Source organism: Rhodamnia argentea, chromosome 1, assembly GCF_020921035.1.
Source record: "Rhodamnia argentea isolate NSW1041297 chromosome 1, ASM2092103v1, whole genome shotgun sequence".
In the NCBI taxonomy this organism is placed as follows: domain Eukaryota; kingdom Viridiplantae; phylum Streptophyta; class Magnoliopsida; order Myrtales; family Myrtaceae; genus Rhodamnia; species Rhodamnia argentea.
Window position 1 is genome coordinate 28,889,231 of NC_063150.1, and position 24,277 is coordinate 28,913,507.

General features: G+C 42.2%; 4 protein-coding genes across 10 annotated transcripts in view; all 4 read right to left on the reverse strand.

Moving 5' to 3' along the window:
- Nucleotides 1-115: 115 nt before the first annotated feature.
- Nucleotides 116-23,288, reverse strand: LOC115747822 (dihydrolipoyl dehydrogenase, mitochondrial). 2 transcript variants are annotated; one of them, XM_048273330.1, is made up of 3 exons: nucleotides 23,271-23,288; nucleotides 2,684-3,032; nucleotides 116-1,551 (listed from the first exon to the last, which is right to left on the reverse strand). In XM_048273330.1, the coding sequence occupies exons 2-3, from the start codon at nucleotides 2,948-2,950 to the stop codon at nucleotides 301-303; spliced, it is 1,518 nt and encodes a 505-aa protein (XP_048129287.1). In that variant the 5' UTR covers nucleotides 2,951-3,032; nucleotides 23,271-23,288; the 3' UTR covers nucleotides 116-300. The 2 variants fall into 2 exon arrangements, with proteins under 2 accessions (XP_048129287.1, XP_048129288.1); XM_048273331.1 differs by having other exon boundaries at nucleotides 23,274-23,286.
- LOC115747752 (probable protein phosphatase 2C 13) lies at nucleotides 5,024-7,317 on the reverse strand. The gene is made up of 2 exons (XM_030684016.2): nucleotides 6,984-7,317; nucleotides 5,024-6,107 (listed from the first exon to the last, which is right to left on the reverse strand). Exons 1-2 carry the CDS (start codon nucleotides 7,128-7,130, stop codon nucleotides 5,121-5,123), a joined length of 1,134 nt encoding a protein of 377 aa, XP_030539876.1. The 5' UTR covers nucleotides 7,131-7,317; the 3' UTR covers nucleotides 5,024-5,120.
- Nucleotides 11,195-16,480, reverse strand: LOC115747751 (hydroxyproline O-galactosyltransferase GALT3). Its single transcript, XM_030684014.2, is given in 8 exon segments — nucleotides 11,195-11,854; nucleotides 12,029-12,136; nucleotides 12,222-12,323; nucleotides 12,325-12,399; nucleotides 12,881-13,009; nucleotides 13,609-13,887; nucleotides 13,974-14,209; nucleotides 14,707-16,480. Coding segments are annotated over 8 exon segments (1,920 nt in total). The 5' UTR covers nucleotides 15,491-16,480; the 3' UTR covers nucleotides 11,195-11,647.
- LOC115747828 overlaps nucleotides 19,513-24,277 on the reverse strand; it is a 55,850-nt gene continuing 51,085 nt past the window's right edge. For 4 of the 6 annotated variants that reach the window (XM_030684137.2, XM_030684135.2, XM_030684136.2 and 1 more), the window contains exons 61-64: nucleotides 21,635-21,793; nucleotides 21,263-21,550; nucleotides 20,655-20,916; nucleotides 19,513-19,842 (exon numbers count right to left, since the gene is read on the reverse strand). In XM_030684137.2, coding sequence (XP_030539997.2) covers nucleotides 20,761-20,916; nucleotides 21,263-21,550; nucleotides 21,635-21,793 — 603 coding nt within the window. In that variant the 3' untranslated portion in view covers nucleotides 19,513-19,842; nucleotides 20,655-20,760. Of the gene's footprint in view, nucleotides 19,921-20,654; nucleotides 20,917-21,262; nucleotides 21,551-21,634; nucleotides 21,794-24,277 lie in introns of all 6 variants that reach the window. The other 2 variants (XM_030684132.2, XM_030684133.2) reach the window with 2 other exon arrangements.

Below are 24,277 nucleotides of genomic sequence, written 5' to 3' on the forward strand. Positions count from 1 at the left end.
TGATTTCAATCTTCCAAGCAGGAAGCCAATCACATCTGTATGGGCAACCCTGCTTCCCAACTTACAAGCAAAAGAAAACTTACATCCTGGGTATGGCCCAATCCCTCCATAGATTCTGCTAAAGTGTTTATGAACATTGATAGCAAAAACGCAACAAGGTCATTCTGTTATTGCAGACAGAAGATGACGACAAACTTCTCTTTGGACACTCGGACTCTTCCAAATAATGTAGACAAGAAACAGGAAGTGTTCAGCCAGAGATTTCAAAATCGAAAATGCAGTGAACGTAAATCCAGAAATCTAGATGTGAATGGGCTTGTCATAAGTTGCCATGGCAGCTTCCTTCAATGCCTCACTCATCGTCGGGTGTGCATGGCACACGCGTGCAATGTCCTCGCTGGCAGCATCATATGCTAAGGCTAACACTGCCTCATGAATGAGTTCGCCAGCATTTGGTGCCATGATATGAACTCCCAATATCTTGTCTGTCTCCTTGTCAGCCAGAATCTTGACTATCCCTTCCGCATCATCAATCGCCTTGGCCCTGCTATTAGCCAAGAAAGGGAATTTCCCAACACGGTAATCAACACCAAGTGCCTTCACCTGCTCCTCAGTCTTTCCAACAGATGCAACCTCAGGATGTGTGTATACAACACCAGGGACCTTGTCATAGTCCACATGGCCAACTTTACCGGCTATGAACTCTACACAAGCAACCCCATCCTCTTCTGCTTTGTGAGCCAGCATTGGGCCTGGAATTACATCTCCAATTGCATAGACACCGGGCACATTTGTAGAGAATCGGTCATTGACTAGTATCCTTCCAGCCTTGTCGGTCTCCACTCCTATCTTTTCCAGCCCAAGTTCTGCTGTAAATGGAGTTCTACCAGCAGAAACAAGAACAACATCAGCTTCAAGGGTTGTCTGTGCGCCACCGGCTGCTGGCTCGAGGGTCAACTTTACAATGTCTCCAGATGTGTCAACTCCGAGAACTTTGGTCTTGAGCATGAACTTCATCTTCTGTTTCTCAAGCGCACGTTGAAATTGCTTCCGGATTTCCCCATCCATAGAAGGCACAATATCTGGTGCAAACTCAACTACCGTCACCTCTGATCCTAGTCGACCCCACACGGAACCCATCTCTAGGCCTATGTAACCTGCTCCAATCACCACCAGCTTTTTTGGAATTTCTGACAAAGCTAAGGCTCCAGTTGAAGAGACTATTCTCTTTTCATCAATGGTTATCCCCGGTAAAGATTTCACGTCAGAGCCAGTGGCAACTATTATGTTCTTGCCCTTAACAACTGTATTGCCACCATCAATGGTGTCTACTGAGACCTCTGAGGGGGAGATAAACTTTCCATACCCTTTAACATAGGTCACTTTATTTTTCTTGAACAGACCTTCAATACCTTTGGTCAAACCGGACACAGCTTTGTCCTTTTGGGCCATCATGGCAGGTAAATCAACCTCAACAGACGGGAATTTCACACCATGGCTGGCGAAAGAATGCTTCGCTTCATGATACATGTGCGAGGAATGAAGCAGTGCCTGGTAATAAGAAGGGAAACAACCAAAGGAAAATGGAGTTGGAAAATATTCTGTTATCGCTAAAGCATTGTCCACATGCAACTTAAAGAGAAGTGTAAAACTAACCACCAAGATGAGACTTCAAGTGTCCATAAATGAAGGTTCATTGCATTTCAACTGAAGATATATTGATGTATAATCTAACCAAACAAAAGATGCCTAAAAACACGTATTGAACATGTGCGCAAAAGCAAAACGGATGCACTAACATCCGCAATGTGCAAAATCCATGGCAGATAAAGAACGGCAAGAACCAAACACTATATGAGCATATAAACAGCTTAATAATGATAAAAATTCAAGGCTCACAAATTTACCCAAAAAAGGCACTTTTCAAATGAAGAAGCTTGTCAGTCAACCATAAAAGAAAAGGTGTTCTAAAGTATACAAACTGAAGGAGCGGCCAAGTAGAAGGTTGGGGGTTGCTCGAATTAGCTTTGTCTATGAACAAGGAAGCTACAAGTAATGCACCTATGAATCTCATGGGAGAGTTCAAATTATTCAAGTTTGTGAAGATGTCTGCAAACAAGACTCGACTTCACCACTTAAACAAGTTTCTCCACTTTTTTTTCTTGTGATGCCACACTCCCACCTCAATGCTCAGGCCCAAATAAGTAACAGACTAAATCCTCGTGTCACTCAAGAATCAGGATTACAGAGATTATTCTCCTTGTTTTTCATAGGAACAGAGAAACTCTCCTTGACCATTGAAAGTCCTTATGCAATAATCTCTATAATTGTGGACTTCTGTTAGGTCCACCACAGTTTATTTCTCACTCTAATCTACACAAGAAGACATATTCAACTTATATGAAATTGACAACAAAACAAACAGCTCTTGGGGGAAAAGGAAAAACTTCCCTCCTCAAATCAAAGAGAATTCAAACACAAATTCCCTACAGAATTCGCTCCTCTAACCCAAATAAATAGGAAGCAACAATAATTGAAACAGTTAAACAACCAGACAAAACCACTAGATCCAACCACAACCTCCAAAATCGGATGCAGGCACATCACCACCCCCAAAAACGCCCACGAGCACAAAAAATCCAAGCCCCAAGAAAACTCCCCGACCACCGAAACGAAAAATCACCTTCGAAGGAATACAGCCGACGTTGAGGCAAGTCCCGCCGAGGGCGCCGCGCTTCTCGATGCAAGTGGTTTTGAGCCCTAGCTGAGCTGCCTTGATCGCCGCCACGTAACCGCCGGGGCCTCCGCCGATGACGACGACGTCGTTGTCGTCAGATCCCGAGGCGAAGCTCCGAGAGGAGGAGGTCAAGGAGTAGGAGTACCTGAGCGCCCCGGAGGTGCAATTGAGGAAGTGCGAAGCCTTCCTCCTCGCGATACTCGCCATCGCCATTGCTCGTAGCACCGAACCGATGCCGGAATCGAACCTTCCGGAAGGATCAAAGGTCGAGTTCGCTTGGTCGGAGCTCAGATGGAAGAAGAAGAGGCACGAGAGAGAGAGAGAGTGTTTTTAGCTCCTCTCGAATTTCGTTGCCAGCGTTTTATCGCGAGGGAAGAATTAAGAGCAGTCGTTTTTGTCGGGTGCGTTGACGGTACACGGTAAGTTCTCGTGATCAAGCGGTTCTCACCGTTAGATCAGCGTGGTGGATCAGGGGACGGTGCGATGCTGTCGCGTGAGTGGTAAGTATCTTGAAGGTTGGCGGATGCCGCATTTGACTAACGGGAGAAAATGGAAGGAAGGTCCATGATATTTTGGCTTCTCCTCATCGGCCAATCGGAGCCGTACATCTTGTTGCCCTTTCTTATTTAAATATTTAACATAGCGTTCATCAAAGAACAATTATCATGTCTAACTACCAAGTTTTAATATTTTCATTTGCTTCTCCGCGTGGATACTTCTCACTTGTGACTATACTAGTCATGGTACGCTATAATTCATAAAAATAAAATGAGTAACGTACCATGACTAATGTATATCAACACATTGATTGTAATTTGCGACAAAAAAAAAAAATCATCAGCCACTCCAACGGAAATATTAATATCTACATATAAGTGAGTGGAATGATAACACAATATGTTAAACTTACTAGTTGTTCCGAAAAAAATTAGGAGATTCTCTATAAGAAGAATGCTTGGATTGATAAATAACTCACTTCTTGATTTTCGATCCCCTCAGTCACTATGCTTCCAAAAGTAGAACAAGTGTTAGAAATGACAGTGTCTTTCCTGAAAAGAACTCTAAGAAAAATGGTATTACTCTAGACGTAAATCCAAGGAAGTATTGCAAAATTTTGTGAATTGTAGCACAACGCGGATGAGAACCTCGATCAATTCCATATGCTTTGGTAATTTTATAAGCCTATCGTTCACAAGACGAGCTTTGCATGAATAAAAAATGCATCTTCTTTTAGTCCGATTAACCTTGAAAATAGTCTAAAAAAAGAAGGATCGATTTCGTTGCGAAAGGGAAGTATATGCAAAAAGCGAATGTTTTGATGAGTCTTAAGGCTAAACTAGCATAAAGCCGACAGACCCTAAAATAGCGCAGACTAATTTGTTCCTTTCCCCTCTCTCTCTCTCGCCTGCCAATCTCACGCTTTGTTATTGATGAATTCTCAGCATTTCCTACAATTTGAGCTTACTCTCGAATGTCGGGGCATCTCAACATCCGTAGGTTAAGTTACGTGTTCCACTTCTGAACAGCGAATAAGTATACAATTTGGCGGGTTCTTTTGTTTTCCTTGTCTTTCGTTGCGATTCTCTTGAGGATGAACCTGATTGCTAAAGAGAGTTCTCATGTTTCAATGGCAAAGGGAGGATATTTGGGTTGTGGAAAGGAGACTGGGAATGGTGTCCTCACATGCCCAACCACTTGATCTAGAGTTCGGTGGAGGAGAAAAATCAGGAAGAAGAGATGCAAATTCCAGAGGGGCTCGGATTGTATGTGGTTATGAAGCTGGAAAACTCTCTCTATCTCAAAACCCACCCGGGAAAAGAACAAACTTCCAACTCTGTGGCCACAAGCCCTTCGAATTGAAACCACGTTTTATCCAATCTGGTAACCGGCAGAGAACAAACAGAAGACAGCCACAAGAGTCGATCGAATTGCGAATGGCTCGCGTGGCACTGTGAAAGAAATCAAATCCACAGGAACAATTTAGTTATGGTCGGATTAGTGCTTTTACACTCTTATTTGCACATGAATTCGCAAGGAAAACATACAAGGTTTTCCGCAATTTGTACAGCCAAATGTTACGAAGAAATGTAATCTTGAATATAACGGAGCATGCATGACTCCAACTCATCCATGGAGTTCCTCGATCAATTTAACATAAACTCATCTCAGGAGCCTTTACAAATGACGGGACAAATGAGCCGGCAAGTGAGCGCATCCTCCGAACGGACAGGCTAAAGTTCCAAGCAATACACTCAAATAAACTACAAAACTGCTGGCTGTTCTTTTCTAAATCATCTGAAACAGCCACAAACAGATGAAAGAAAGATCATCCTCCATAACGATGTGACGTAACAAAAATAATGGTATTTACACAAAAATGCACTCAATTTCCTTCTAGCAAGCTCTGCAACCTGTTCCTTGCCTCCTCAGAGAGACTGCACCTCAGTCTTCGCCTCCGAGAGGGGCATGACTCCGGCCGATCAGGGGAGCTGAGGCATATCACTATCACTGTCAGGTTGTCGGTAGTATTAAGGCGCAATGCTTCCATGACCAGTTCTCTGGCGCTTTGATGCGGGTCACTGTGCCGTCTGAGCCCTTGCCTGACTAGACTAACTGCATACTGACTTGTCATCACGTCCCAAATTCCATCACACCCGATTATCAAAAACTCATCGTCCTCTGTCAAGACAACTTGTTGGACATCAGGATCGGCAATTAGCGGGGAAGCAGACCCCAGAGGAAGCTTCAAGTCCCAATCCCCAAGAGCACGGGTAACAGATAGGCAGCCGTTTAGATATCCATCATTGACCCAGCCACCCAGTTCCTCCACCCGTCTTCGCTCAGGTAAAAAGGACGGCCTATGATCTTGGGACATCTCAACTGCATCTCCTTTCCTACACAAAACGGCTCGACAATCACCAACGTTGGCCACCAACAAATGTCTTCCTAGTATCAAAGCCGTCAGTGCCGTTGTTCCACATGACTTGCTCACACTGCAATCACCTGCCAAGGCCAGGTCTGCTAGCAGGAAAACTTTACGGTGATAACTCTCCAGCTCTTTCAAGAAGATATCATCAATTGGGGGTGTCTCTAGTAAAACAGTATCTTCAAAGAATAGCTTCATCGCATTCCTCTTGATGTATGCAGCTGCCTCAGGGCCTCCATGGCCATCGAAAACTGCATAGAAGGCACTTGGTGTGCAACATTCATAACCCAAATGGGCAGACAGATCATCAACTCTGATGTGTTCGTCTTCCATGGAAATCCGAGAGCCCATGTCAGCATAGCTACCAGAACGAATCCTTGGAACAAATTTAACAGCATCAGACACAACAGCAGCATCATTCGCAGTCTGAAGGCAGTTGACAACCTGCAGGACAACCACGACATCAATCAGACCAGAGACCTAAAATAGACTTGAGTAGACTCAAGCTTGCAGACAGAGATAACAATTAGCAGAATCTCCATATTCTATCCACAAGTGTTACTGGCAATCAAAACTTCTTTACATGTTCTCTTGGACTCATGAAATGGTTATGTTCTATCATAATTATGAAAATTTTAGATGCAACCCATGAAGGAAAAATGTACCCAAACTCCTCCAAGTAAAGCGCATCCAAAGCATGAGCTAAATGGCATCAAATCATCAATTAATAATATGACGCCTAAAATTCAAAGAGAAGCCGATTATTTAGAAGAGGAACATCAAACCTACATGTACAACACCATAAATTTCAAAGATAAAGAGCTTTGATATTGCACAGCTAATAAACTCCATATGAAGCATTACATCGCTAATCATCCTCCCGAATCATGTTAAATGCCCACCATCACATAATCTCAAATTTAAAATATCAGCCTATTCTACTTGAGCCAAACTTTCGACCAAAGTACAGATACGACCAAATCAGATCCCGGAGCCAAAATTCCCCAAAGCAGAAATGCAGAAAACACCAACAATCCCTTGTCAAAATCATCTAATATCAAGTAACTGACGAGAGCCACAAATCTATCGCAAACAAACGACTTCATCCCCTCGCAAAACATGCAGATTCAACTGAATCAGGCTCTAAAATCTAAAGCAACCCCCATACTCGAACAACCATCCGATCCGGATCGAGCTGATCGAAGTCTGGCTCCAACGAAATTACACATCACAAAAACCAGGGAACGACCTAAAAACTGCTGCATCATTCAAAACTCGCGGAAATCCAAGCACTAAGAATACGGCGATCGAGCAGCGTACCGATTCGATGCGGGAGATATCTGCGGAGACCGACTCGGTCACGCAGGCTTCGCGGAACATCGCCGGACACTGAACGTCCAGGACCTGCTGCAAGCTCGGTGGACAAACAAACTCCGCCTCCTTAACCATCTTCTGACTCACGATCATCTGCTTCAAAAGCCCTCTCTCTTTCCTCAAAAAGGAACTCTCAACCAGCTCAATCGGGAAAAAAAAAATTTAGGGTTTCGATCGAAAGCTCTACGACTACAACTTCTTCTTCCCCTTCTCCTTCTCGTCGCCAAACGCGTTTTAGGGTTTTCTGATTTCGGGTTTCCCAAAAGAATAGTCGGTACCCGACGTGAGACGGAGCTTTATAGTGGGGTTGGGGGTGTTACCGGCTTGACCCGCGAGGCGCGTTCGGGCGCAGGACACGTGGCGGTGGAGGCTGTGGCGGACACGGAACCGGAGAACGTAAGAGAACCAAGTCTTCATATATTCACGATTTTCATAATTATTAGTTATTTTTTGGGGAGGAGCGAAAGTGCAACTTTTTGGAGGTTCGTGGTGCTGTCGGATTTACGGATTTGCCCTTGGATGAGGATTAACCGACTTTTTGCGGCTGTCGAAAAGCGCGGCAGGTGTCGTCACGGGCACGGCCGGTCGTTTCGGGGTAGAGCGGGCGCCCGGGTTTTCAATCCCAGTTTTCAGCGCGCTCCGCGTGGATCCCCCCGGAATCGACCCGAGTTTCCAGAGTCGGGCGGGTCGTAAGAACCCGCTACGATATTTTCGGGTCTCCTGATCGAGTACCCAAACGCATTCGCTGGGCAAAAGGATGGCGTGCATTCTAAGCATCTCCCAACGAGAAAAAGACAAAAAAGGATCTTATCCGTCTCTACAATAAAACTTGCGATCCAAGGAGAGACTAACGAAGCATCTAAAACCCAGCAATTCAGTAAACGACGTCGCTGAGTAAGCCTCGATTAACGCGCTTCTCCTGCCGATGGCGGCTCTCTCGAAGTCAAATCGGGTGCAGCCACCTCTCCTGTGCTAAGGGACAGCGAACTTTTTACGAGAAGAAAAGACTCGGAAAGCAAGAATTCGACTTCACGAACAATTGATCCAAATTTTTTTTTGTTGGGGGTAGTAGAAATATCGCATAACGGCATGTTAGAAGAGAGACTATTGTGTAGTTCAAATCATAGGTGTAAACGCAATTGAGAAACTTGGTAGGTACCTTCGAATGCGGAGCTCATTTGGGTTTTAATTGTTTAAGCAAACGATTTAGCTTATCCAACACTACTTATCTTCTAGGTCAATGCAATGACCAACTCAAATTGCTAACCATCCAGAGTCTTCTTCCCCTCTCCAATTATTTTTTTTATATTCCAATAATAGTGTGGATTAGGAAAAGATTAGGAAGGTTATAATCATGGCAACAAGTTGATTAAACTAGCCAACTTTGGTACATTAATGAATTTGTCCCGTTGAATTAGGTAGGGTCCAAGGCGCGGCATCATCATCGCCCAGTGCAAATTACAAATGGGAATCTTATGAGAGAGGTGTTATCCTAATCACGCTTGAGGAGCAATCGGGCCATGATTTCGATCGCGTCGATGGTATCGAATCGGAGCCGTTCGTGGAGGACAATTGCTCCTTCCACCTGCGAATTAATTCGGGTTCGATTAGCTAATTACGTAATAAATCGAGGGTTCGATGATGGTGAATTTGCTAATGGGATTATAAAAAAAGAAAAGGCTAATCACAACTTCTCTTAATACATGAGAAATTTGAGGGGAAAAAAAAACGCGAATCGTGTTCTCCACGTGGTTCACAAGGATTGCTCGTTGACCCCGACATGTTTGACTTTTCTGACGTACGAGATGGCGTCAACTACCGACATTGCTTTTGTCTTCCTCCGTTTCTTATTTTCGTTCTTCTTTGCAGGAACGACCTTGTTGGCTCCTTCTGTATTCGTTTATTCAGAATCAACTCGAAAAAGGAGTGGACACGGATTTTTCCTGAATGGAGGAAGTGACCGGCTCGGTTGTACTACGCACCGTTAACTCATCGTGACGTACGCCGTCGATAGACTTGTCATATAAATGGTTCGGATTGAAAATGATCCGATTCAAATATACACATTTCCATGCAATGTAAATCTAGTAACGCATATTCATACCCGACTCGACTCATATTCCTAAAATGCTTTCACATTTAACTAAATTTAAAAAATTTCGTACCCAAACCGAGATGAGAGTACAAAATTAAAGAGGATCATAAATGTGAATTGGTTCCATATATGACCCATTTACGATCCCACTCGCATTATTTGAAATGTAATAAATTTATAAAATAAAATAGCTTATTATATACAGATTTATGATCTATTTTGACGGGTCTAGTGATCGAAAGAACTGCCCGTCGGTACATGCGAATCCTCCTTATGTTTGCATCTCTAAACTGGCTTATCACAGTGGAAAAAGAAGACTGTTTTCACCTGGAACAAGTGCCAAGCCCTATCCCACGAAATTACAGGCAATCTCCTCATCTTTATGACTGGGAAATGACGTGTATCCCTCCAACCAGAGAAGAAGGCAAAGAAAAGAGGGACGAGTTAACGGGAGAGGAGGGCCTTTTGCTTTCACCAGTTAGCTCGAAGAAAACCTTTCGTGAAGCAAAGAAGGAAGCTTTTGCAGCTCCTGGAAGGAAAGCAGCACGTAACTTGGTTTTCAGGGCAAAGGTGTTCGTATGGGATGGTCGGCGACCCGATGTGTTGTGAAATTCGACTTTTGTTTAACGCCGAGCAGGTGAGATGTTTCGGGACGGATATGTATTGGCACGTCGAATCGGATACTGAATCGACCTAAAATCGTCGCTCGAAACTCTCGCTCGAGTAGCTCGACTGGATAAAATGTTTCGAAAAGGGTTTGTCATGTTGGGTAATGATAGCGACTTCATCATTCTGTGCAATTAGAAATGAACAATTCCGTGTCATGCTTGAGGATGCCGCTGCCGCTGCCACTGCTTCGGATAGGGCTAATTCCCTAAAAATCTCTCAACTTTAGGCTCGGTCCTCATTTCTATCTCGAACTTTTTTATCTCGTAAAAATCCTCAACTTTCACTCTAGTCCAAAATCTACCCGCCCTTCCAAAAATTACCATTAATTTCTTTGATATATCAACGTCAGGAGGTTTGTGTTGTTCCTTATAAGATGAAAGTGCCAATGAAAATGCATATTCTAATAGTGTATTTCTAACTGGTTTCGATGTCCATAATTTTGAGTTAAGTAACGGGGAATTTTGGGACGTATGTGCAGATTTTCAAACTGGAGTGAAAGCTGAGAATTTTTTACGAAATAATAAAAACAATTCGAGGCAAGATCAAAACTAAACTTAAAGTTTGAGATTCTTTAAAAAATTAGGCCCTTTGGACGTAAAATAGTTCCTTAAAAACTCTGTTCCTTTGTCGAGAAGGAGCGTGCGCACGTACGTGTTCCAGTGTTTGTCCGACGTGTTCCACGTTCCCCACGCAAAAGCAGAGCGGGACAAAGGGAAATCAGTTTGGATGTACACGCAGGTACATAACTCGTAATTTTCTTTTCTTTATTTTCTATATTATCTTCAATTTCTTTAGTTTAACTTTTTTTAATTTTTTTTGTCAAAGTTTAGTTTAACTTTAAAATGTTGGAAAAAGACCGCTTGCCCATCTCCGAGTTGGATTACTTTGGTAGTGCCCCGTGCTTGATTTTGTTTTAATCTGTCCACTAATTTTTCACATTCAAAGTTTTGACCTGTTGCTCTCCACATGTTGTTTCCAAGATTTCTAGACCACATACGTGTCCACTTCACGTTGTCCAATCGTGACACTCTTCGAGAGATGCAAATTTCCTAGCCTGAGCATCTCTCTCTGATTGGGCCATTTGACAATGAAAACGATGGTCGAAGATTATATATCTTCAAATAAATGATCAATGGAAAACTTTTTCGCTGTAGACTAGGATGGAAGATGATTTTGTTATGGGTGATAATTTATGTCGGACTACTTTTATTATCGATAACGGTCCTTTTCATTTATTCATATTTGTAAGCGAAGCAAATGGTCAATTTTTAGAACAACGTTTTTTAAATTATTCATTTTCTGCCAGACACATGAAGACTTTGGTGGCTCGCATTCTCTTGCTTTCATGAGTGGGAAAGAATGGGCCGTAATCTCAGACAGGAGGAGGGTATATGACAGACCCATGAAGGAACTCTTCTTAGTAGATTTGATTTCAGCAACTGCTTGAAGAAGAAGAAGCTTTTGAATTAAGGGAAAGGAAGCGAGCAGTGGTAAAACACATGGGAAGATGGGACACCTTGATGATGCTTTAGTACAAAATCGGATGTGGGTATATAAAGCACCCTTTCTATGCTTTGAGCTGGGTAGATGACAAGAAGAACTCTGGGGTGATACGCTACATGAATGAAAGAACCAACTAATGGGATCTTCAGACCATCCAACCACAAGGCTTAATGAAATTTCGTGTCATTACTCTGTTTTGGCAATTGTGGTGAAACCGGTGGCGCCGGGGCTCGTGGAAATACTCCGTTGCCGCTAGAAAAACAGCGATTCATCCGAGACTTACAGGGTTTTTTTTTTTTTTTTTTGTGCAGGATTGAGGCGACTGTTGCAAACGAGATGAACTTCATTCACAACAGTTGGGCTGGCGCTCTTTCTGCAGCGTCTCCCAGAGGCACAGTAGCTTCCTCGGGCCTTGATAATGCGCGAGAATGTAATTGGATTCACATCCAGCATTGTAGAACCGTTCGTCGCTTATGTAGTGCACTTCCTTGCCACTGTTCTTGAACTGCTCTACCCATATGCCCATCGCAACATCTTCTAGCTTAAACCACTGAATATTGGAAGAGACGAACACATAAGTGATTCAGTCTCGCAGCCAAAATGAAGAACAGAGTGTATTATTGGCTCATTTAACTGTCCAAGGAGCATTATGACAGAATCTAATAACCTATAGGTTCCTGTCTTTCATCTCTCTATATGACAGAATCAAACAACTAACACTTACCTTCAGATCTCCTTCTTGGTGGCCCTGAACGATAAACTTTGCAATGTCTTGAGAGATTATATAACCTGGACCGTGAGCCCATGGAGGATACTTATTATGTGGCCACTCCTACATTAAGGACCAGGAGAATGTCTTGACTAGTAAAGCAAGTATGATGTTTTCTAACGAAAATGGATAGGGATAAAGGCCATACCTTCTCACTGATATACCATTTGCTGTCCTGTTCTCTATGGGGAGATGAGTTGGAAGATATGAGACCATATAGAAGACCATTAGATGGTTTTCCCCTGAGACTTGGACAGTGTTTCATCAATCCTCACGAAAGCGTCATCATCTGTTTTCATGATATACTTGGCAGGGATGATTTTCGTCTGCATATTCCACATATGATAACTCATAAGATATTTTCAACAATAAACATGTGCCACCAGGATTTCAGATTATGAAATAGAATAGCAAGGCCCCCCAGGTATCTGAGGGAAAGTTCTCCATGTATTTTATCGGAATCATCCTTCAACAATCAGGTCTATACACAGAAAGGAGCATGCAGAAAATCCCACATCCCATTGACATAAATTAGATGCATTCCCACTTTCACCAAATAACAGATTTCAGTGAATTGCATTTTCTGAAACCCCTAGCTACCATGTACCAACTCTTTCAGGTAGGCTGATTGTCCATCAACTATAAAGCAAATCAAGATAGAACCGTGAATCCCCGTTCTCATGAGATGATTTCGACGTTACCATCATACTTGATAAGTATCCACACCGTGAAGATGATTCTCCATGCGAAAACATAATGCGTATTCAGAGTTCTTCTTGAGAAAATATATCAAGTCATTATACATACCCCCATAATGCAGATTGCAACTGTCTTGTAACTGATAAGGCTGTAATAATCCACAAAAGGCATGAACTGGATGTCCTCGTATGCTTGAGCTTCTTTCCACAGTTCAACATTTACTTGCATATTTTGGTGCTGCAGTTAAAGGTACATATCACGTGATCAGTATAATTAATGACAGGAATGCTGGTTCTGAATAAAGATGCTGACAAAGTATCAATGATTAAACATATTGCTCTGATGTTATGGCGATCATGATATTCAGGAAACGTAAGTTCTTTCAGAGATGCTTAAATTAGCTTCAACACATACATATAACCTCAAAATGTGTTTGTGGGGAAGTATGGGCAAGAAAGTGTGTTTGAGGGACTAAGCAGGTAAACAGGCTTAAAGAAAGCACTCTGAAGAGCAGAACTCTTACTGAACCAGATCCACTTTACTTTTTGGCCGAAATACTTGATATCCACTTGGCAAAAGTGGCCAAAATCACATTGAAATCAAGGAACAGAAGAAAGAAAAGAAACATCATTCGGTAATTTCAGGATGGATTTGATATTTGACATTACTTAGCTTTGTGCGTACCTTTAATCAACAAACAGATAAGCAATAATATGCAAATATCATCAAGACATGAGAAAATAAAGGGTTATATTTGACAGAAACAGCTGTTACTCCAGAGAGTTATCCCAAAGATCCAGTAGGAGAAACATAGGACGCAAGTATTAATCACTTACAAGACCAATGAAAAATCGAACAGCTACATCCCCAGAGCGTATGGCTTCATACTGCATCCAAGACCTCCTTATAGCCATTCGTCTCTCAAAATTATTCCCAGTTGAGAAAACTCCAATCAACATCACAAGTCTTTTTTTGGTAATTAATGGAGCTTTGAGATGCTCAGCATCAACAACCAAATCATGATCCTCAGATACAGGCAAACCTTCAGCTATAGTCGATAACACATCCAAATCACCAGCCACTTTGACTCGATTAACCAACCATGGTTCAAGTTTCTGCATTAGGAGAACTCTTATATAGCATTTTAGTGACTACAACAGCACATAACTAGATAATAAGTAACTAAATGCATACTTTTTACCTCCCTGTAAGCAAATGATGTTTCATGCCTTCCATTAACTGTCATATGGAAACCCTCCAGACCAACCCATAACGTGGCAGTGAATAAACTCCCTTCTGCAAATGGAAAATTGGCACTTGCATGGACACTTCTAGATACATTGGTCGAACTCTCACTGCCTCTTGCATTCAAATTTTCTGCCACAGTGCCTCTCACCAATTGTTCATTGCAAAGAGCAAGTCCATCCAGCATAAGACCTGCGATGGCGTGTCAGACAAAAGTAACTGCAGTAAATCTAAGAGAAGACAAGGCATATTAATGGGGAAAAGAAGAAGACAGATCCATGTCAGAGACAGGTTTGGAAAGTCAGCCAGCAATGTACAAAGTATCCATCTCTAGAAAAGCCCATCCATTCCTACTCCATTTTTAACTAAATGAGATGCATCATTACTGAGGATATGCAACTATATGCATGGTAGTTTCATGCAGCAATGGCAGTGGATGATCAGTTGATAACCACTAAGAGCTATCTTTGGAGTAAAAAATTCCATCACCCGCTCATGGGTACATAAACCAAGGACTATGTAATCTCTCTTCATCATCTCCATTCAATCTCAAATTACTAAAAGCTGCATCACAACTGAAGCCTTCTGGCGAGAGAGAGAGAGAGAGAGGGGGGCGTTAACATAGACACATGAATCAACTCACAATTAAAAAGAAAACTAGTGAAAGAAACTAAAGGTCAGTAAAAAACCTTTCAAGCTGTTAACAGATCCATGAGCAGGACATCTCTCCTCTTTACCCCATCCAAATTCATCAGTCCAGGTATTTTGCATGACAAATGGTTCTTCTGTCATATTCTCTCCAGGCAAACTCACATTATAACGCAAGACGATAGGCACATCAGCCTCTTGAGAAATTTGTGATCCTATCAGGTCAATATGAAAGCTTCCCTGGCCACCGTGAGGAATAGCAACCAGTGTAACTGAGGAATCCTCAATGAGCCCACACGGCAGCTCAAGGAAAGTTCCATTGCTTGAATTCATCTCCCTAAATCTACTCACAAACAGTGGGCAATTCCTATCTTCACTGATATTGATAATACTAGCCTGGGAGACTTCTTTGTTGTACAGAATAGCAGAGAAATTCTTCCAAGCGACAGAGGCCTCATGTATTCCTTTAGCCGTTTCTGGTAGTGCATCCGACCTGGAAAGCAGTCTCCGCATCTGAGCCCACACAAGAAGATATTTGTGCTTTTCAACTGAAATATTTCTCAAGCCATATAGGTCATCTAGTCCTTTATAATTGACAAGAGTGGGCTCCTCTGATGGTTTGATTTTAAGCACCGTTGCCTTTCTCTGAAAGGACAGCGAAGAACCATCGTCTTTCATTTGAGATTCATCGCTAGGATGGTTTCTGAAGAAATTATATGCAGACTGCTTCTGCTTCTTGGTCACCTTGTTCCCTACCACACTGTAACGAATCACCAAGATGGTAGCAAGAGCTACAATCAACATGCCCCCTGACCATTTCTTCATTTCTCAGCAAAGCATAAGCAAAACATGAAGTCTGGTTCACACTCCCACTACTCAATCCTTCTGTTCATTCGTGTAAACAAATCAACCACAGGAAAGATTGCAACGTGCAAGTGGGGTTGACTCCTTCCATCTCACCTCTCATTGTTCTGTCCAAGAGCAATGGTAGGATGATGCCAATATAACGTCAATATGTAAAATAATTCCGAATTTACGAGGAAATAGTAAAAATTAGATTAGTTCGGCAGCTGACAAGACAGCCTAAGGACCCCTAATTGTTCAATCGCGCTCGATCAGCCACGCACCGGCATTAACAGCGAAGAAGATAGCCTCAGTGGAAGTGATGCACTTCAAATACTGAAGCCTTTCAGTGTGAAATATCCGCATATTGGCTTTCAAACCCTCTGGTTTCACATCAGTCACTAACACAACATCAGCTAATTCCTTTTCCAAGGGAAACCAACGAACTATCCCCGCTCAAAAACAGAAGAGAGAGCAATCCAGACAACAACTGAACCGAAATACCCACCAATCGGTCTGTCATGACTATCGACCGAGACAAAACCATGATCGAGCTCGAAAGCCCATCGCCGCCTCAAACAGCAGCGGACTCCTTCCACAGACAGAAAGCATTTGACTGCATTGTCAGCTTCGGAAAAACAGAAACCGGGCGGAACCCACTAGTTCTCAGCTCAAAACAACGACACAATTGCGAGACTGAGCTAATCAGCCAAGTTACGGCGAATCGAAAGCGTTACCACAAATGGAGCTCTGAGACAGAGAGCTGGAGCCTCGCCTGCTGCGACTGGTCCTGCTTCTTCCTCCTCGTACCCTGACGGCGAGCCAAGAGCGAAACGACGGCGGTCCCCAGCCGTAGAAACAGCGGAGCGTAGATCTCTGTCGGAGCGAGAACGAAGTAGAAGAAGGAACCGGCACTACAGTAAGGGTGTAATTATAAGCTACGGCAAGTCCTAAGGTAAGTTGGTGGAACTTAGAGTCGAGTCAACGCACAAAGAGGTACGAATTCTACGAAGAAGAAAGCGGAAAACAACACGTGCCATAACTTTTCTTTGAGTATCTCTTGAGTGCCACGGTGATGGAAAAATATAACCCCGACATTAAATTTCGGCCATTCGTCCACGTTGCTTATTATATATGTCAAATTTTGAATTAATTATCATGAAAAAAATTCCAAACTGATATGTTTATAATAAATTTAAGACGGCATTATTTCCACTCCTTAATTTGTTCGGAAACTCTTTTTCTTAGTGAACTAACCATATTACCCCTCGATGTGGGGCCCATTTGCTTCTTTTTTTTTTTAAAAATATTTATTTCTTCTTTTTCTTCTACTTTCCTTCTTTTTGTTCTCAATTGTGTTGGAAGTGTAGACCTCCACACACACCAACTTAAACGACCTCTCATAACCTCACGAGCTTCCTCTCTACCTCACCGTTGCCCCCCTCACAAACCCTTAGCACATCTGGCAGAACCCTCCCATGTCGGCAGAGCTTCTGCGAGATGGACAGCTTGATATCGTCCCTAGCTTCTTGTCCGACATAGTCCACGATATCCTCTTCCAGTACTCCTCCTTGGACGTGTTGAACCTCTAGAGACATGGCCTCTTTGCCCCCGGCGATCGTCTCTCATCCGCCACTTTGGGCAACAATAGAGGACCTTGCTCTACATCGCGGCCACAGAGCTCGTCGCGTACTGCCTCACCTACTTCGTGTGTCATGTAGGTATATGAGATTCATGAATCTCGCCTTTTCACTATGGAGTTCATATTATTGGCAAGGTATAGGTAGGAGAGCAAAACTTCCTTGTAGCGCTCGGCCTTGGCGTTGAGCCTCCGTAGTAGGAGGATTAATAACGCTAATCAAAAGAACTACATTTATTTATCATGAAAAGAAAAAAAGAAATTATACCTATCTTTAGTATCCAATGCTATGGACATATTTTCCCACAATAAAAGGTCTTAATCGGCTAGTTAACGTCAATGTGATATGGCAAAGGGAAAAGGTCTCAGCATACTGAAGGTGACTTTTCACAAACTCGAAAACATTAGCAGAACAAAAGCAAAACTGCGTTGGAGAGGAAGGTATTCCGACTGCCGTAAAAAAATGGAGAAGAAGGGCGTTGAATAACGTCCACTAACCACCATGGCAGCTTCTGAACAAAAGAAAAGCACCAGATCTGGATTATGATTTCTATGTATTTACATTGATTTGTGGATGATGATATAAAATCGGGAGCTATCATGAGCTTATTAAGTGGAAATCATGCTAAGTTGGCCTTTCCATTTTATTTTATCGTTTGATGCCTCATTTGGTTTATTTGCGTCATTTGTTCTTTTTCCCTGAGAGAAGCTACTTTTGCCTATGGTGCACCATGACAACTGGTCAACTCCTTGTGGGACTGGCTTGGTTAGTTTGTACTAAAAATGTTCTTATGCAATTACTGTTTCCTAATCATAATTCCATTTTGATAACAACTTAAATATTCCTTTTTTTCCTCTCAACTTGTTTGTTTTCCGAAGGCGCATGTGTCTGGCTTAAAGTTAAACTCTCTCTCCGTAGTGCAGTGGTCTAGGTGAACGTGGAGTGACTGAATGCTGCCTCTAATAACTTGGTGATGCAAACATGGACAAAATTTACGGATGGTCTTCTTCACTTATTAAGGAACTTCTTTAAGGAATCACCCAGTGAGAGGTTTTCCTGATAGGAACATTGAATTAATCAAACATTTAAGGTCAGATGGCCCCTATTCTGTAAGACAAATCTACCTCTTTTCTTCATCTCCGTGATGTTCTTTATAAATATGAGACTATGTTTGCAAGGTCATACCCGACAATTTGGGAAATAAACAGGGTATCTTGTAGGTGCTTGGGGGGTTTTGTTTTCATCAAGCAAAAGAGAGAGAGAGAGAGCGCGCAAGAGACCCGGCGAGCTAGCTTGCTTCGTGTACAGTGAGGAAGAACTTATGACCCATACCACTTAACCATTTCTGGGACAGAGTATGTATCTACAATGGGAGAGTCTGCAATATGTGTTCCACCGCTTCGTTGCCGCATTGAATCCCAGGAGGTCCCTCCTCCACCAATTCTTTTCCCCTAGCCTTTTCCTTTGATTTTTCCCCCGCCTCGCGGGTCTCCATGACCACTACAAAGATGAGAGCCTGTCAAATTTTCTCCCGTTCCAGAAGCATCCGGGAGGAGAAGAAGCGCAGGATGAGAGACAAGGCGATGGCAGAAGCAACGGCAAAAACACGGGCTCACCATGTCGCAGGTGACGAGAATCTCCAGAGAAGATGCAAGAGAGGGGGGCGGCGGGGGGAGAGAGATTAACATTTCGTGCGGCGTCATTTTTCCATTAAAGTTAGCTCATCATCCAATGGACTTTCTTTTTTAACGAAAGTACTAACAATTAATTACAAAAGCCACGTAATTTTATTAGCTAGAATTTGCAATAAAAGACACTTAAGTAATCATTTTTTCTCCAACTTAACACTTGAATAAGCCATAAAAAAAACTGTTGACACTAAAGTAAGCCATCGAAAACTTTTAGCACTTTCAGTGTTCTTATCAGGAAACTTACGATCCATTTAAAATTACGTTGAACCTTGAAAAATTACTACACCTGGCAAAACTACTTAATTTAATATTGGCAGTACAAAACTCATATTTCACAATGAAGAAAGTTACTAAGAAATGTGAAAAAGCTCCCTCTAATATTACATTTAAAAGTTACTAACCATACGTAATTTCTCAATATGATTAATAATATAAAAAAGAAAAAATTAAGCAATTAGCAACTGATTAGTATTACTAGTAATGTTCGACCAAAAAAAAAAAAGTATTACTAGTAATGGTCATAAGTAATTAGTAATTGTATTTGCATATTGAAGTCCCTTTCGATATATGTTTATGTCAAAAAAATGCAGGCTTCTGCAAGTTTCAAGAAGTCAAAAGAAAATGCGGAAGTTAAGGAGTCATCGAGTATGGAGAATATTATGAAATACAGAGATTTGTTTTGCAGAAACCTTTATAGTGAGGCTAATTTACCCGAAAAAGAATTATCACTATAACGAGAAGTACGGCGATTGATCGTTACTCTTCTTCATCTTCCTCCTCTATCAAAACAAACTAGCCATGTGACTATCATGCCTGAAAGGGCTTGAAACAATTGTGCATTTACATGTAAGACTGTACATATATGTACTAGAAAAAGGGGCTATACAGGTTCTCATGCCATCTCTCGGTTGGATTACCTGTTTGTCTTGAACAGCTTGAAGACGTCGATCTTCATTTCTGCGTTGGAGATGGCTTTGCTGCATTCTTATGCCACTTGCAGCATCTGAAGAACATTATGCAATTGATTCAGGCAACATTTACACAATTCATCTTCTGAAGTATTGGTGTACAACACCTGCCGCTTCCAAACACAGAAAGAGCAAACAATATTAGAACTAGAAGATGTGACGTAATGATAATCTGGACCTAATCAAGCTGAAGCAAGTGGGCTCGTTTGAGACCAAGAGCTCAGTGTGAAAAAAGAATCAGCTTCAAGCTGACAGAACAAGCAAAGTGCTTACGCAAGCAGGAAGATCTCATGCTTGTACTTATTCACGTCAAAAAGTTTTTTTAGCGTAGAACCTGAATCAGCATTCCACAGGTTGTAAATTCAGGTCATTGAAAAAATAAAAATCTCCTCCGAAACTTTACTACAAGACTCCATTAAGATGGGTGAATTGACTGGTGGTCATTGAACTTCAGTGGAATTTGCAACGAAGTCACCAATTTTTGATTTCATCCACCCCAAGTTACTAAACTTTCATTTCTGGCGATTGATGCACTTAGACTGGAATTTGGCCAAATTCCAGAAGAAATGCTGCTGCGGTAGACACTTTGCAATGACGTGGCATCCCAAAATATTGGTCACATGTCCACCACGTCAATGATATGCCAGAAAATTGGCCGGAGTGCAATCGTACGTGCATCAATTGTATCTAGACAAAAGTATAGCATATTGGAGAAATAAAAGTCCAGTGGCCTCATTGCAAGATTCACTAAAGTTTAGTGCCTACAGGTAGATCTGATCGCTTCTAAAACTTCATATATTTACAAGATAAGTTTTGAGCCAAGAAAAGAGAAAAAAGGAAGGCATACCATTTCGTGTGCAGTGGAAACAAAATCTTATAGAATAATCTCAATTCACCAGCTTGATGTTACCAGAAGCTATATCCACATCTCCTCTGGGTGCTGAGTTGTGCTTTTAACCAACACTGCTGCCAAAAGTAGAATTCAGAGGTACTGATACAGGAACCTGTTGGGGAGACCACATGCTACTTGATTCCTTTGGATTTATTTCACCGTCACTGCCTTCACTGATAGGAGAATATGGCTTTTTGACTTTGTTTTTCAGCATTTCCTGCAAATTGTTGCAAACAACACCAATTCATTGAAGGATGCCTTACCATTTTAAACAACAGCAGAAAAAACAAATACATAATCCTTATCTCGCTGAATGGGGTCGCCATTCAGGCTAACAAATCAAGATGGTCATTTCATGCACGTATTGAAAATCAAGTAGGGTGACGTAACAGTATTGGCAACAGGAAGTTTCAAATGTCAATAAGAAAGATAAGGAGTTGCTTAGAAAACTAAAGGTGCCTAAAGCCCGCCTAAACAACCGAGGCATTTCCAAATGCCATAAATGCATGTAATGCATCATAAATTTTAGACAATCACATACAATAACATGAACAAGAGCAAACCTTTGATTTACTTGGTCCATAAGTACTCATTGCTCTCTCAACCGAAGAGTATATCTCATAAGCTTGATGGGTGTCACGACTGCACTTTATAACACGGACTTGCTCCCTAAATTCTGGTGGTCTAGTTTTCAGATAAAGAACCAGCCGAGAAAATGAAGCCTTGGGTAGGTCTTTCTTTCCATGAGTTAATTCCATTGTCACCAGGTCATCCAAGAGCACATCCCACAAGACAGAACATGGATCTCTAGCAGGGTTGTATTTTCTCTGAGCAATGATGTTTGATGGTTGCTGATATGGAACACAAAGGCAATGTCAGGATTCGATACGGGAAAGCACGATCTGCCATCATGAGCATCTTATAAAGCTACTTACTTGCAACAATATAACTCGTCGGTGAGTGACCATAAGAATTTTCCCCTTTGGAAGCAAAAAGTGATCTTCATATGCGTCTGATAATGCAAACTTTCCACGTACTTTGAAAAGATCAACCTGGCCAAAGAATGAACCACATTCTGCCAGCTGCAAGATAACCTTCACAGTGGGGGAAAATTATTTAGAGATCTGACCATAAAAAACGTATTAAAAGTACATGGCCCTCTTCAACATTAACAAACCACAGAGATGAATCAATTACATAACCATAGTTTCATAATCTCTCTTTCTTCTCCAATGTACAATTTAACTAGAAAAAGTACGCCCTTACTGAAAATGATTAGAAGCTCACAAGCCTTTGAAAGATGGTATTAGTAGTATGTTCAATTAATGGAAGCTGCAAATCGGTAACTTATAAGCTCTATTATGCAAACTTCGTCAATTATTGGGGAGATATGGTATCGTCCCAGGGCGCAGCCGTACCTTACTAATTATGCATTCTTCTTTAATCTGATAATGCATATATATAGCTGGCGCATGCAAAATACTAATAGAAAACAAGCGAGGCCAAGTGCATACAATAGGGTAGGCATGCCCAAAGGGTATGGCCTCATAGGTTTTCACTAACTGCACCTGATATCTCAAACAACTGATTTTATATATATAATCAGTTAATTACATTATCCATTTCACAAGACAACTGGGAGACCACACAAAAATATCTGGGCTCCCGATCCACCAACATCATTTCCGTCCATGGCTACCATTATCCATGACCGCCGCTCCTCGCTGCCACCATCACTGGCTAGGTATTCTAAAAAACAGTTAATCCATGAGGAGTGAGCCAAAGCTCAGCGAGTAAAAGCTCTAACACCATGACAAATGGCCCGTCAATCACCCAACAAGCAAGCAACACATGTCAATCATAACAGGGCAAGTAAAACCAAATGGATCGGTGATAGGCCAGACCATTCAAACAATAACCATGACATGCGAAGGCATCAAGACTATCTACACGCCCAAGTACGCCTTCGCCGATCCTCTCACATGAACCATCCACGATCCATCACCTATTCACCCAATTGACTTCGAATTCCATCAACCCATAACCAATTTCACTTCATTTAGTTAGGGATTCAGAACATACAAGCCAATTCGTGGTCTTTCGCACCCATAACTACCCAATTTCAAGCCTTTCATGCACAAGCCACCATCCTCCGTCGCCCATTCAACAATCAACCAACAAAACCAGCTTACTGATCACCATAAGGTGTCTTTCCATTCACCGAACCCAACATGCAAAGCACTCAAGACCCGCCGCGCATTCAACACAACTTCTCCCACACAGCCACCTCAATCCGCCGCCTGTCTCGACGGTCCTTCCACATATCTAGCATTCCTGACACACTGAGTCTTCTACTCAACTACCATCCAATACATGCAAACACAAACAACAAGCGAACCAAAAATCGACGCATTAGAAGTTCTACTCGCCATAGTTCTACGCTCACAAACCACCACAAGACCACCACCGTGCCGTTCCCACGCTCTACTGAGCTTCATCGTTCCTTCCGCAAGGCTAGGGCAAGAGCGACAGATCGAGAGCGAGTAGCGTCGCGGGAGGGTCAATCTCCGAGGAGAAGAAGAAGAAGAAGAAGCAGCAGCAGCAGCTTGAGAGATCTTCCCAAAAATGAAGAGAGAGAGAGAGTTGGGCCTTACATAGAATGGGGGCCTCATGCGTGGCTGCCACTACGCAAAGAGGGCACGCCACTTGTCCTTCATGCGTGGAGTGTGTGGACACTTGTCCACATGCGAAATTACACGTCCTCAGCTCACTAGGCAATAATTTCACTAGTAGTACTAATTTCTCACATAAATAAGCCCAATAATCCTCCACACAAGATAATTAAAACTCCAAATTCACTCTCACTATTATTCCAAGTCCGACAAATACCATTCCGCTTACAAATTTAGCCTGGCGAAAATCGAGTCGTCACAGATATTTTCATCTTAAGGTCATCAAGAAGCAGAAATTCTGGCATTCCTTTGGAGAAGCAATAGTTCTCATGCAAAAGGCGCTAAGGTGAGTTTAGAGACACCTGTTTGCCTGAGAAGGAAGGAGAACTTGGCCTTGAAAGGATAAAATGGCAGGAAGAAGGCTTGTATAATGCGTTGTATTCAGCTAGTCTTTATCCAGTCTGGTTTCAAGCGGTTTGCTCGGTTGAGAATGTACAAGCTAAAGGACAGGCCTTTTCGGACTTCGACTGTCTCAGCCAACACTTTGCTTATTTGGAGGAAATTTTTGAAGTTTGGGGATGCTACTCAACCTTATATCAAGTACATAACTGGAGATGGGGAATCATTTCGCTTTATGGCATCCTCTAGGCCCTCTGCTAAAGCATTTTGCTAGCAGGATTGTGTATGACTCTGCTCCACATTTTCAGTCTAAAGGTGGCCCCCGCTAGGTCTGAAGCTTTGGTGCAAATTCAAGCTCTGCTATGCAGTTCTATTGTGCCAAACTCTCCTGGACATTGTTTTTATCCGATGAATTTACGGTAGGGAGTGGTTGAAACTCTCTTAAGGCCTAAGGGTTTCAAGGTGCTGTGAAGTAAACTGATAAGGTTCAGTCCTAGCATACCCAGG

Coding starts and splice junctions, on each gene's coding strand:
- LOC115747822 (XM_048273330.1), bottom strand. CDS start 2,950: ATGGCGATGGCGAGTATCGCGAGGAGGAAGGCTTCGCACTTCCTCAAT. Junction 1,552..2,683: donor TCGGCTGTATTCCTTCGAAG/GTGATTTTTCGT, acceptor TCTTATTACCAG/GCACTGCTTCATTCCTCGCA.
- LOC115747752 (XM_030684016.2), bottom strand. CDS start 7,130: ATGATCGTGAGTCAGAAGATGGTTAAGGAGGCGGAGTTTGTTTGTCCA. Junction 6,108..6,983: donor ATATCTCCCGCATCGAATCG/GTACGCTGCTCG, acceptor GTTGTCCTGCAG/GTTGTCAACTGCCTTCAGAC.